This window comes from Salvelinus fontinalis, chromosome 1 (assembly GCF_029448725.1).
Source record: "Salvelinus fontinalis isolate EN_2023a chromosome 1, ASM2944872v1, whole genome shotgun sequence".
Taxonomy (NCBI): domain Eukaryota; kingdom Metazoa; phylum Chordata; class Actinopteri; order Salmoniformes; family Salmonidae; genus Salvelinus; species Salvelinus fontinalis.
In genome coordinates, this window is record NC_074665.1 from 93,933,424 (window position 1) to 93,949,132 (window position 15,709).

Here is a 15,709-nt window from a genome sequence, read left to right on the forward strand (position 1 = left end):
CAGTATTTTCACACAGGGAAGGAGGAACATTTCTCCATAAACCTTGAACATGAAGGAGACAGAGTCCGCAGAGAGGCTTCTTGAAACAATTGTGTGAAATGGGGCCTCTAGCAGCATGCAGTTGAAAAAAGACACCCGTACAAAAGCCTTGACATTCTGTTTCAGATTAACTTTCCCAGTTCTGGTTTAAAAAAATACAAATAATGTAATCACTGACAACCCACCGCTCGCTCACGGCTCCGAGCATGACGTCTGGGAGAGAGAGTCAGCGGTAGAGTTACTGGGATAAAGACAGAGCCACCGCTCGCTCACGGCTCCGAGCATGACGTCTGGGAGAGAGAGTCAGCGGTAGAGTTACTGGGATAAAGACAGAGCCACCGCTCGCTCACGGCTCCGAGCATGACGTCTGGGAGAGAGAGTCAGCGGTAGAGTTACTGGGATAAAGACAGACCCACCGCTCGCTCACGGCTCCGAGCATGACGTCTGGGAGAGAGAGTCAGCGGTAGAGTTACTGGGATAAAGACAGAGCCACCGCTCGCTCACGGCTCCGAGCATAACGTCTGGGAGAGAGAGTCAGCGGTAGAGTTACTGGGATAAAGACAGAGCCACCGCTCGCTCACGGCTCCGAGCATGACGTCTGGGAGAGAGAGTCAGCGGTAGAGTTACTGGGATAAAGACAGAGCCACCGCTCGCTCACGGCTCCGAGCATGACGTCTGGGAGAGAGAGTCAGCGGTAGAGTTACTGGGATAAAGACAGAGCCACCGCTCGCTCACGGCTCCGAGCATGACGTCTGGGAGAGAGTCAGCGGTAGAGTTACTGGGATAAAGACAGCCCACCGCTCGCTCACGGCTCCGAGCATGACGTCTGGGAGAGAGTCAGCGGTAGAGTTACTGGGATAAAGACAGAGCCACCGCTCGCTCACGGCTCCGAGCATGACGTCTGGGAGAGAGTCAGCGGTAGAGTTACTGGGATAAAGACAGCCCACCGCTCGCTCACGGCTCCGAGCATGACGTCTGGGAGAGAGAGTCAGATGTAGAGTTACAGGGATAAAGACAGAGCCACCGCTCTGAAGGCAGATCTCAACATGTGGTTTCAGCTACAGGGTTAAAGGAGCTGAAGGCAGATCTCAACATGTGGTTTCAGCTACAGGGTTAAAGGGGCTGAAGGCAGATCTCAACATGTGGTTTCAGCTACAGGGGTAAAGGGGCTGAAGGCAGATCTCAACATGTGGTTTCAGCTACAGGGTTAAAGGGGCTGAAGGCAGATCTCAACATGTGGTTTCAGCTACAGGGTTAAAGGAGCTGAAGGCAGATCTCAACATGTGGTTTCAGCTACAGGGTTAAAGGGGCTGAAGGCAGATCTCAACATGTGGTTTCAGCTACAGGGTTAAAGGAGCTGAAGGCAGATCTCAACATGTGGTTTCAGCTACAGGGTTAAAGGGGCTGAAGGCAGATCTCAACATGTGGTTTCAGCTACAGGGTTAAAGGAGCTGAAGGCAGATCTCAACATGTGGTTTCAGCTACAGGGGTAAAGGAGCTGAAGGCAGATCTCAACATGTGGTTTCAGCTACAGGGGTAAAGGAGCTGAAGGCAGATCTCAACATGTGGTTTCAGCTACAGGGTTAAAGGGGCTGAAGGCAGATCTCAACATGTGGTTTCAGCTACAGGGGTAAAGGAGCTGAAGGCAGATCTCAACATGTGGTTTCAGCTACAGGGTTAAAGGGGCTGAAGGCAGATCTCAACATGTGGTTTCAGCTACAGGGTTAAAGGGGCTGAAGGCAGATCTCAACATGTGGTTTCAGCTACAGGGTTAAAGGGGCTGAAGGCAGATCTCAACATGTGGTTTCAGCTACAGGGTTAAAGGGGCTGAAGGCAGATCTCAACATGTGGTTTCAGCTACAGGGGTAAAGGAGCTGAAGGCAGATCTCAACATGTGGTTTCAGCTACAGGGTTAAAGGGGCTGAAGGCAGATCTCAACATGTGGTTTCAGCTACAGGGTTAAAGGGGCTGAAGGCAGATCTCAACATGTGGTTTCAGCTACAGGGTTAAAGGGGCTGAAGGCAGATCTCAACATGTGGTTTCAGCTACAGGGTTAAAGGGGCTGAAGGCAGATCTCAACATGTGGTTTCAGCTACAGGGTTAAAGGGGCTGAAGGCAGATCTCAACATGTGGTTTCAGCTACAGGGGTAAAGGGGCTGAAGGCAGATCTCAACATGTGGTTTCAGCTACAGGGTTAAAGGGGCTGAAGGCAGATCTCAACATGTGGTTTCAGCTACAGGGGTAAAGGGGCTGAAGGCAGATCTCAACATGTGGTTTCAGCTACAGGGTTAAAGGGGCTGAAGGCAGATCTCAACATGTGGTTTCAGCTACAGGGTTAAAGGGGCTGAAGGCAGATCTCAACATGTGGTTTCAGCTACAGGGTTAAAGGGGCTGAAGGCAGATCTCAACATGTGGTTTCAGCTACAGGGGTAAAGGGGCTGAAGGCAGATCTCAACATGTGGTTTCAGCTACAGGGGTAAAGGAGATGAAGGCAGATCTCAACATGTGGTTTCAGCTACAGGGTTAAAGGGGCTGAAGGCAGATCTCAACATGTGGTTTCAGCTACAGGGTTAAAGGGGCTGAAGGCAGATCTCAACATGTGGTTTCAGCTACAGGGTTAAAGGAGCTGAAGGCAGATCTCAACATGTGGTTTCAGCTACAGGGTTAAAGGGGCTGAAGGCAGATCTCAACATGTGGTTTCAGCTACAGGGTTAAAGGGGCTGAAGGCAGATCTCAACATGTGGTTTCAGCTACAGGGGTAAAGGAGATGAAGGCAGATCTCAACATGTGGTTTCAGCTACAGGGGTAAAGGAGATGAAGGCAGATCTCAACATGTGGTTTCAGCTACAGGGTTAAAGGGGCTGAAGGCAGATCTCAACATGTGGTTTCAGCTACAGGGTTAAAGGGGCTGAAGGCAGATCTCAACATGTGGTTTCAGCTACAGGGTTAAAGGAGCTGAAGGCAGATCTCAACATGTGGTTTCAGCTACAGGGTTAAAGGGGCTGAAGGCAGATCTCAACATGTGGTTTCAGCTACAGGGGTAAAGGAGATGAAGGCAGATCTCAACATGTGGTTTCAGCTACAGGGTTAAAGGAGATGAAGGCAGATCTCAACATGTGGTTTCAGCTACAGGGTTAAAGGAGATGAAGGCTTTCCTCTGTGGAAATACACATCTGTTGCTACAGCACCATTTACCAGTGGTCCTTTCAGCCATCTTTCGTGGTTAAAAATGGCGTCTTTCGTTGCCCCCCCCCCCAACGCAGTTAAGCCAAAACTACGCCCCGTTATTCAGAGGGGCGTATTACTACGCTCCCATTGGCTAGCTAGCGTTGTCTCACTCACAGGCGACCGGCGCAGAGACAGTGACCTTCTACGTTGAGGATGGAAAGTGTAATTTAACAGTTAGCTGCCTACCGTAATTCAGGCCTATTATCATGTTTGGTATCATTTGCCCATGTATTTATTTACAGAGTTTCAATGAGTTGTAAAAATGTCTCAGAGAACTCTGCTGAATTCCCTGTATTGAAGGTCAGCTAAGTTAACCGAGGCTACTTAACGTTACCAGCTCGGTATTTGAAGTCGTTTTTATTAAATCATTAGTAGTCTATTGTCATGTAAAAACATCTGCTTATTATTCATAATTTCTCTAGTATTTATTAGCTCATCATTTGAATACGCTATGTGTAGTATCCTTAAAGGCTTCTTAGAATTACGACTCATGAGACTTACGTACGGTTTAGTATTTAATGGTAACTTAGATTTACATTATCTTATGCACCTGGCTTAAAACCCTACCTGAAGCTTTCTTAATCATAGTTAAATAGGCAGACATAGGAAATAGCTACAGCGGGAAGCAAACCCCGTCTTGACTCAATACTGCCATCTATTGGTCAACATAAATATAGCAGGTTACTACGCTACGCTACAGCCATTGAATCTGAATGAGCGTTACAGGATGTTTAACGGCTAGTTCGGTCCACGTCATTATGGTAATATATTTATCAGTCTTGAAATAAAAGGGCAAATGTTATTAAATCACTGACTGAAATTTCACGCTACGTGATATTCACTTCCTGACTTGGAGAAGCTCAAAGCGTAGTAGTACGCCCCTCTGAATAACGGGCCGTGGTTTAGGATTGACTACGTTGGGGGGAAAGAAAGACTACAGAAAGAATTACAGCCATTTCTAACCAGATCTGTCCTGGTCATTATCCCAACTAAAATTACAGCCATTTCTAACCAGATCTGTCCTGGTCATTATCCCAACTAAAATTACAGCCATTTCTAACCAGATCGGTCCTGGTCATTATCCCAACTAAAATTACAGCCATTTCTAACCAGATCTGTCCTGGTCATTATCCCAACTAAAATTACAGCCATTTCTAACCAGATCGGTCATGGTCATTATCCCAACTAAAATTACAGCCATTTCTAACCAGATCTGTCCTGGTCATTATCCCAACTAAAATTACAGCCATTTCTAACCAGATCGGTCCTGGTCATTATCCCAACTAAAATTACAGCCATTTCTAACCAGATCTGTCCCGGTCATTATCCCAACTAAAATTACAGCCATATCTGTCCCGGTCATTATCCCAACTAATATTACAACGTTACAGTAGAAACAATAGAAAAACAAGTGTTGGTCCCATGTCTCATGAGCCAAAATAAAAGATCACAGACATTTTCCATACGCACAAAAAGGCTTATTTTTGTGCACAAATGTGTTTACATCCGTGTTAGGGAGCATTTCTCCTTTGCCAAGAAGACAGAGCCAGTTGGCATGCCGACTGCAGGAATGTCCACCAGAGCTTCTGCCAGAGCAGCCACCTCCAAAGTCAATTTAGATCATTTGTCATTACATCCAACCGGCCTCAACCACAGACCACATGTAACCACGCCAGCCCAGGACCTCTACCGGCCTCAACCACAGACCACATGTAACCACGCCAGCCCAGGACCTCTACATCGTCTTCGCCTCCTGCGGGATCGCCTGAGACCAGTCATCTGTCCAGTAGAGTGGCCAGACGGAAGCCACTCCTCAGTAAAAGGCACATAACAGCCCGCTTGGAGATAGCCAAAAAGGCACCTAAAGACTCTCAGACCAGGAGAAACAAGATTCTCTGGTCTGATTAAACCAAGATTGAACTCTTTGGCCTGAAGGACAAGCGTCACATCTGGAGGAAACTTGGCACCATCCCTATGGTGAAGCATGGTGGTGGCAGCATCATGCTGTGGGGATGTTTTTCAGTGGCAGGAACAGAGAGAATATAGCTATGCAACAACACTCCCCATCCAACCTGACAGAGCTTGAGAGGATCTGCAGAGAAGAATGGGAGAAACTCCCCAAATACAGGTGTGCCAAGCTTGTCGCGTCATACCCACGATGACTCGAAGCTTTAGTCGCTGCCAAAAGGTGCTTCAACAAAGTACTGCGTAAATTAGTTTTCTAAATATAAATTAACAACCATTTCTAAAAAACAGTTTTTGCTTTGTCATTATGTGGTATTGTGTGTAGATTGATGAGGGGTGGGAAAAAAAGTAATTTTAGAATAAGGCTGTAACATAAAAACGTGGAAAAAGTCAAGGGGTCTGAATACTTTCCGAAGGCTCTGTGTATGTGACCAACAGCTGCATATCGGTATTCCCAGTCATGTGAAATCCATAGATTAGGGTCTAATTTATTTCAATTGACTGATTTCCTTATATAAACTGTAACTTTGAAATAGTTGCATTTTGCGCTTATATTTTTGTTCGGTGAAGTTAGAAAAACTAAAATTGCCCCCCCCCCCCCCCCCCCCCCAACATATCCATTGATGTAAACAAATGTAATCATCCATAAACAGTGAGAAGACTCCATTGTATATTACATGACTAACTTCACATTCCTATTCCACCAAGCCTCAAAAACAAGTCAATCATGAACACACCTTATAAATGACAAGCCAATGGAAATATATGAAAAGGACCCAGCCAACACAGCAGTCTGGAACAACAGGTTTTACACATGCTTACATGGTTCCCCGTGACTTGGGAGACAGGATAATCCACTAACCCATAACTTGCTAAAACTGTAATAACCACTTAAAGAAGGCTGTACAATACACGCCCCAGTACCTTGAAGTTACTCCTGTCATTGGTGGATTAAATCACGTGATCAGACACATGATCAGGTTCGTTTGATTAGGTGAAACCAGAGAGGAAGAGACGTCGGAATCAGTGCAGGAGCCTAGTTCTGCCCTCAAGACTTCAGACTTAGAAACTGGAAACGCTAAACGTGGATACAGGCAGACCATAACTGCCAAGTTAACTTGTCTGCAGCGTAATATGGCTAGCTAGCCCTGTAGACCAGAACATGTGTTATCTAATGCATATGGCTACTACTGTAGACTACAACATGTTATCTAATGCATATGGCTACTACTGTAGACTACAACATGTGTTATCTAATGCATATGGCTACTAGCCCTGTAGACTACAACATGTGTTATCTAATGCATATGGCTACTAGCCCTGTAGACTACAACATGTGTTATCTAATGCATATGGCTACTACTGTAGACTACAACATGTTATCTAATGCATATGGCTACTAGCCCTGTAGACTACAACATGTGTTATCTAATGCATATGGCTACTAGCCCTGTAGACTACAACATGTGTTATCTAATGCATATGGCTACTAGCCCTGTAGACTACAACATGTGTTATCTAATGCATATGGCTACTAGCCCTGTAGACTACAACATGTGTTATCTAATGCATATGGCTACTAGCCCTGTAGACTACAACATGTGTTATCTAATGCATATGGCTACTAGCCCTGTAGACTACAACATGTGTTATCTAATGCATATGACTACTACTGTAGACTACAACATGTGTTATCTAATGCATATGGCTACTACTGTAGACTACAACATGTGTTATCTAATGCATATGGCTACTACTGTAGACTACAACATGTGTTATCTAATGCATATGGCTACTAGCCCTGTAGACTACAACATGTGTTATCTAATGCATATGGCTACTAGCCCTGTAGACTACAACATGTGTTATCTAATGCATATGGCTACTAGCCCTGTAGACTACAACATGTGTTATCTAATGCATATGGCTACTAGCCCTGTAGACTACAACATGTGTTATCTAATGCATATGACTACTAGCCCTGTAGACTACAACATGTGTTATCTAATGCATATGGCTACTACTGTAGACTACAACATGTGTTATCTAATGCATATGGCTACTACTGTAGACTACATGTTATCTAATGCATATGACTACTAGCCCTGTAGACTACAACATGTGTTATCTAATGCATATGGCTACTAGCCCTGTAGACTACAACATGTGTTATCTAATGCATATGGCTACTAGCCCTGTAGACTACAACATGTGTTATCTAATGCATATGGCTACTAGCCCTGTAGACTACAACATGTGTTATCTAATGCATATGACTACTACTGTAGACTACAACATGTGTTATCTAATGCATATGGCTACTACTGTAGACTACAACATGTGTTATCTAATGCATATGGCTACTACTGTAGACTACAACATGTGTTATCTAATGCATATGGCTACTACTGTAGACTACAACATGTGTTATCTAATGCATATGGCTACTAGCCCTGTAGACTACAACATGTGTTATCTAATGCATATGGCTACTAGCCCTGTAGACTACAACATGTGTTATCTAATGCATATGGCTACTAGCCCTGTAGACTACACCATGTGTTATCTAATGCATATGACTACTAGCCCTGTAGACTACAACATGTGTTATCTAATGCATATGGCTACTACTGTAGACTACAACATGTGTTATCTAATGCATATGGCTACTACTGTAGACTACATGTTATCTAATGCATATGACTACTAGCCCTGTAGACTACAACATGTGTTATCTAATGCATATGGCTACTAGCCCTGTAGACTACAACATGTGTTATCTAATGCATATGGCTACTAGCCCTGTAGACTACAACATGTTATCTAATGCATATGGCTACTAGCCCTGTAGACTACAACATGTGTTATCTAATGCATATGGCTACTACTGTAGACTACAACATGTGTTATCTAATGCATATGGCTACTACTGTAGACTACAACATGTGTTATCTAATGCATATGGCTACTACTGTAGACTACAACATGTGTTATCTAATGCATATGGCTACTACTGTAGACTACAACATGTGTTATCTAATGCATATGGCTACTAGCCCTGTAGACTACAACATGTGTTATCTAATGCATATGGCTACTAGCCCTGTAGACTACAACATGTGTTATCTAATGCATATGGCTACTAGCCCTGTAGACTACAACATGTGTTATCTAATGCATATGGCTACTAGCCCTGTAGACTACAACATGTGTTATCTAATGCATATGGCTACTACTGTAGACTACAACATGTGTTATCTAATGCATATGGCTACTACTGTAGACTACAACATGTGTTATCTAATGCATATGGCTACTACTGTAGACTACAACATGTGTTATCTAATGCATATGGCTACTACTGTAGACTACAACATGTGTTATCTAATGCATATGGCTACTACTGTAGACTACAACATGTGTTATCTAATGCATATGACTACTACTGTAGACTACATGTTATCTAATGCATATGGCTACTACTGTAGACTACAACATGTGTTATCTAATGCATATGGCTACTACTGTAGACTACAACATGTGTTATCTAATGCATATGGCTACTACTGTAGACTACAACATGTGTTATCTAATGCATATGGCTACTACTGTAGACTACAACATGTGTTATCTAATGCATATGGCTACTACTGTAGACTACAACATGTGTTATCTAATGCATATGGCTACTAGCCCTGTAGACTACAACATGTGTTATCTAATGCATATGGCTACTAGCCCTGTAGACTACAACATGTGTTATCTAATGCATATGACTACTAGCCCTGTAGACTACAACATGTGTTATCTAATGCATATGGCTACTACTGTAGACTACAACATGTGTTATCTAATGCATATGGCTACTACTGTAGACTACATGTTATCTAATGCATATGACTACTAGCCCTGTAGACTACAACATGTTATCTAATGCATATGGCTACTAGCCCTGTAGACTACAACATGTGTTATCTAATGCATATGACTACTAGCCCTGTAGACTACAACATGTGTTATCTAATGCATATGGCTACTACTGTAGACTACAACATGTGTTATCTAATGCATATGGCTACTACAACATGTGTTATCTAATGCATATGGCTACTACTGTAGACTACATGTTATCTAATGCATATGACTACTAGCCCTGTAGACTACAACATGTGTTATCTAATGCATATGGCTACTACAACATGTGTTATCTAATGCATATGGCTACTACTGTAGACTACAACATGTGTTATCTAATGCATATGGCTACTACTGTAGACTACAACATGTGTTATCTAATGCATATGGCTACTACTGTAGACTACAACATGTGTTATCTAATGCATATGGCTACTAGCCCTGTAGACTACAACATGTGTTATCTAATGCATATGGCTACTAGCCCTGTAGACTACAACATGTGTTATCTAATGCATATGGCTACTACTGTAGACTACAACATGTGTTATCTAATGCATATGGCTACTACTGTAGACTACAACATGTGTTATCTAATGCATATGGCTACTACTGTAGACTACAACATGTGTTATCTAATGCATATGGCTACTACTGTAGACTACAACATGTGTTATCTAATGCATATGGCTACTACTGTAGACTACAACATGTGTTATCTAATGCATATGGCTACTACTGTAGACTACAACATGTGTTATCTAATGCATATGGCTACTACTGTAGACTACAACATGTGTTATCTAATGCATATGGCTACTACTGTAGACTACAACATGTGTTATCTAATGCATATGGCTACTAGCCCTGTAGACTACAACATGTGTTATCTAATGCATATGGCTACTAGCCCTGTAGACTACAACATGTGTTATCTAATGCATATGACTACTAGCCCTGTAGACTACAACATGTGTTATCTAATGCATATGGCTACTACTGTAGACTACAACATGTGTTATCTAATGCATATGGCTACTACTGTAGACTACATGTTATCTAATGCATATGACTACTAGCCCTGTAGACTACAACATGTGTTATCTAATGCATATGGCTACTAGCCCTGTAGACTACAACATGTGTTATCTAATGCATATGGCTACTACTGTAGACTACAACATGTGTTATCTAATGCATATGGCTACTACTGTAGACTACAACATGTGTTATCTAATGCATATGGCTACTACTGTAGACTACAACATGTGTTATCTAATGCATATGGCTACTAGCCCTGTAGACTACAACATGTGTTATCTAATGCATATGGCTACTAGCCCTGTAGACTACAACATGTGTTATCTAATGCATATGACTACTAGCCCTGTAGACTACAACATGTGTTATCTAATGCATATGGCTACTAGCCCTGTAGACTACAACATGTGTTATCTAATGCATATGGCTACTAGCCCTGTAGACTACAACATGTTATCTAATGCATATGGCTACTACTGTAGACTACAACATGTGTTATCTAATGCATATGGCTACTACTGTAGACTACAACATGTGTTATCTAATGCATATGGCTACTACTGTAGACTACAACATGTGTTATCTAATGCATATGGCTACTACTGTAGACTACAACATGTTATCTTATGCATATGACTACTACTGTAGACTACAACATGTGTTATCTAATGCATATGGCTACTACTGTAGACTACAACATGTGTTATCTAATGCATATGGCTACTACTGTAGACTACAACATGTGTTATCTAATGCATATGGCTACTACTGTAGACTACAACATGTGTTATCTAATGCATATGGCTACTACTGTAGACTACAACATGTGTTATCTAATGCATATGGCTACTACTGTAGACTACAACATGTGTTATCTAATGCATATGGCTACTACTGTAGACTACAACATGTGTTATCTAATGCATATGGCTACTAGCCCTGTAGACTACAACATGTGTTATCTAATGCATATGGCTACTAGCCCTGTAGACTACAACATGTGTTATCTAATGCATATGACTACTAGCCCTGTAGACTACAACATGTGTTATCTAATGCATATGGCTACTACTGTAGACTACAACATGTGTTATCTAATGCATATGGCTACTACTGTAGACTACACGTTATCTAATGCATATGACTACTAGCCCTGTAGACTACAACATGTGTTATCTAATGCATATGGCTACTACTGTAGACTACAACATGTGTTATCTAATGCATATGGCTACTACTGTAGACTACAACATGTGTTATCTAATGCATATGGCTACTAGCCCTGTAGACTACAACATGTGTTATCTAATGCATATGGCTACTAGCCCTGTAGACTACAACATGTTATCTAATGCATATGGCTACTAGCCCTGTAGACTACAACATGTGTTATCTAATGCATATGGCTACTAGCCCTGTAGACTACAACATGTGTTATCTAATGCATATGGCTACTACTGTAGACTACAACATGTGTTATCTAATGCATATGGCTACTACTGTAGACTACAACATGTGTTATCTAATGCATATGGCTACTACTGTAGACTACAACATGTGTTATCTAATGCATATGGCTACTACTGTAGACTACAACATGTGTTATCTAATGCATATGGCTACTACTGTAGACTACAACATGTGTTATCTAATGCATATGGCTACTACTGTAGACTACAACATGTGTTATCTAATGCATATGGCTACTAGCCCTGTAGACTACAACATGTGTTATCTAATGCATATGGCTACTAGCCCTGTAGACTACAACATGTGTTATCTAATGCATATGACTACTAGCCCTGTAGACTACAACATGTGTTATCTAATGCATATGGCTACTACTGTAGACTACAACATGTGTTATCTAATGCATATGGCTACTACTGTAGACTACACGTTATCTAATGCATATGACTACTAGCCCTGTAGACTACAACATGTGTTATCTAATGCATATGGCTACTACTGTAGACTACAACATGTGTTATCTAATGCATATGGCTACTACTGTAGACTACAACATGTGTTATCTAATGCATATGGCTACTAGCCCTGTAGACTACAACATGTGTTATCTAATGCATATGGCTACTAGCCATGTAGACTACAACATGTGTTATCTAATGCATATGGCTACTAGCCATGTAGACTACATGTGTTGTCTAATGCTTTCACTTATGTATTACTTTTAAATGAATTGTCTGATTGTTTTGAAGCATTGACAGGATGCCTTTACCAGTGACTCGTGTCCAGTGTAGGCTACAGTGGAAGAACATGACACCGAGTAGACTGTAAATACTGTCTCTTCTCCCAATCGCACCTGAAGCAGTCTCCCCCGTCCATGTACCGTAGCCTACCGTACAGTTATGTAATTGTACCGGACCATGAGTTGTGACGGAAGCTCAGGGTAAAAACTGGGGCGTTTACTTTCTCTAAAATGTACAAACTCATCCATAATCTGATCTCACATACTTGTGTGGTCAGCAAGCTAACTCGTAGTCATGGGACACAACACTGGGTGTCTGTATTGGTTAGGCTACTTGAGTTGTGCATTATTCTGGTGGACGGCGGCGGAAAATAACACTACCACAATATAGCTGGCTTTAACAAACAAAAAAAGTTTCCGGTCAGCAAAGGCATAACATTTATGTATTCTCTCTAGGAACTCTACTTGATGTAAAGTGAAATGTGTCCTTCGCTATCAAATAAACATCTGAATCCAACTTTTGTCCGAACCGCACCACATTCCGTGCTTCAATTAGACCACAGAACTTCACCCGAAACATCCTACCACGAAATCTACCACACAGCCGGGATGTAGTGCGGTTCAAACGCTAACTAACTTAACTAAATAGTTTCCAGATAGCATAACTTACTGACCTGCCTCTAGCTAGTTAAGACGTGGCTAAACGACATTCTTTGGTACAACTCTTACAGGGCCAAAAACGTAAACAACAATAAGCTAACGTTTGGCAGCTTGTTAGCTAACGTTAGGTAATAGTTCTCAATGTTGACAATATTATGAGTTTACATTTTTACACAACTTTTACAAACATAACTTCGAAATGAATACCATACAATAAGCGAAATTGCTTTGCTTAAAAGTAATTTCAAGTGCCATGCTAAAATTAGTGTTAGCATGGCTAATTGGTTAGCTAGCTAAACTTGGAACGTTGGCTACCTATCCAGCTAACTATAGAAAACAGCTTTTAAAAAAGTAGTCTGCTATAATAATTTCAGCAAGATACAATATCAAATTCGCCCCTAACTTACACAACGCTTCTGGAGATCATCCACGACACCATCTTTCCAGATCGAGGTTAGTTGAGAGGCAGAAGAGAGAAGGCCCCGGGGCTGGAGAGGTAACGGCTACACCGGAGTGGTGGTAACCACGGTAAACACTTCAGCAACAAGTTAACTACGAGCTATCTTCTCAACCATGTCCGTGACTTTGGCAAAAATAAAACGTGTTGATTCACGAATCTAAATTAAAGCAGCCATCGGCTAAAGCGAGAGGTTACAACTTAGCTAGCTATGTTTAAAGTGTTTTATTAAAGCTAGCCCAACTCCTTCGGGTCCACCTCCTTCACCTCTCTTACGTCTGTGCTTGGCACGAAGAACGGCGCTGCACACCAGCTGACCTGAGATCAGATAGACCTTCCTCCTGCTTTATCTAATTGGACAGAAGTGCCTGTTTACACCAATGCCGCATTACTATTGGCTAGTGAAGATGGTCCATGTGAAATATGGTGAAATATCATACCCAACTCTGATTGGTGTAGATTCGATGCGTGGCGAATATGAACCAATCACGGTACAAAGCGTTGAGAATAGTATTGTTGCTTTACGATGCGCTATTGTTGCAAGGAAGTACTGTAAAATAATAACCTCATCGGTTAGCAGTGATTTATTTAAAAATAGACAAATTATACTGGATCAATGCTCATCACATAGTTTTAATTTGCAGAGAGAGAGCACATAAATAGCCATAACACAGAGAGAAACCTTTATCTGTAATTATTGGAAAATATTATATGTGTATAATTATATACTCCAGAATGGCGCAGCAGTCTAAGGCACTGCATCTCAGTGCTAGAGACGTCACTACACACCCTAGTTCAAATCCAGGCTGTATCACAACCGGCCGTGATTGGGAGTCCCATAGGGCGGTGCACAATTGGCCCAGCGTCGCCGGGGTTGGGCCGGTATAGGCCGTCATTGTAAATAAGAATTTGTAATTAACTGACTTGCCTAGTTAAATAAATATATATATATATTGATTAATTTCATACCCTGTACTATAAAGTATTCTCTCCTATACAACACTGTACAAAGTCCAACAACAAAGAGGTATTGAGCCGTATCATAGGGTTTAGAAAATATAACGATATCCTCAGTAGAGTAGATCAATAATGAATCTTTAACATGTTGATTACTACAATCACAAAAACAAAGTGTCTGGTCAGGTTTATGATGAACCGTACTATTCTGTTCTGGTCCGTAGCCTATAGATGGGAGGTCAGAGGTAAACTAGCACACAGGGACCCTCCCCTTCCATGCAGTGGATTTAGTCTGTGAACAGGGGAAAGCCCTACAGTGGATTTAGTCTGTGAACAGGGGAAAGCCCTACAGTGGATTTAGTCTGTGAACAGGGGAAAGCCCTACAGTGGATTTAGTCTGTGAACAGGGGAAAGCCCTACAGTGGATTTAGTCAGTGAACAGAGAAAAGCCCTACAGTGGATTTAGTCTGTGAACAGGGGAAAGCCCTACAGTGGATTTAGTCTATGAACAGGGGAAAGCCCTACAGTGGATTTAGTCTGTGAACAGGGGAAAGCCCTACAGTGGATTTAGTCAGTGAACAGAGGAAAGCCCTACAGTGGATTTAGTCTGTGAACAGGGGAAAGCCCTACAGTGGATTTAGTCTGTGAACAGGGGAAAGCCCTACAGTGTATTTAGTCTGTGAACAGGGGAAAGCCCTACAGTGGATTTAGTCTGTGAACAGGGGAAAGCCCTACAGTGGATTTAGTCTGTGAACAGGGGAAAGCCCTACACTGGATTTAGTCTGTGAACAGGGGAAAGCCCTACAGTGGATTTAGTCTGTGAACAGGGGAAAGCCCTACAGTGGATTTAGTCTGTGAACAGGGTAAAGCCCTACAGTGGATTTAGTCGGTGAACAGGGGAAAGCCCTACAGTGGATTTAGTCTGTGAACAGGGGAAAGCCCTACAGTGGATTTAGTCTGTGAACAGGGGAAAGCCCTACAGTGGATTTAGTCTGTGAACAGGGGAAAGCCCTTAATCCAAAGGGTTTCACATACTTTTTCTTGCCACTGAAAATAATATTGAATGTTATTCATGAACACGCCAGTAGGCTAGAGAGATTCCCCACGGGATCCCGGGTCTCACAAAGCGAAACTGAACACAGATGCCACATATTGAAGAGACAAGGCTTAAACTCTCCATGAACTGCCAGTGATGATGTTGCTGCACAATGGCAACATTACAAGGCTATTCAAAATGT

General features: G+C 42.2%; 1 protein-coding gene across 1 annotated transcript in view; it reads right to left on the reverse strand.

Annotated features, from left to right (window-relative positions):
- The window catches only part of reep3b (receptor accessory protein 3b), a 96,654-nt gene extending 82,847 nt beyond the window's left edge, over nt 1-13,807 (reverse strand). The window contains exon 1 of the mRNA XM_055936578.1: nt 13,465-13,807. Coding sequence (XP_055792553.1) covers nt 13,465-13,496 — 32 coding nt within the window. The 5' untranslated portion in view covers nt 13,497-13,807. The remainder of the gene's footprint in view (nt 1-13,464) is intronic.
- Nucleotides 13,808-15,709: the final 1,902 nt, after the last annotated feature.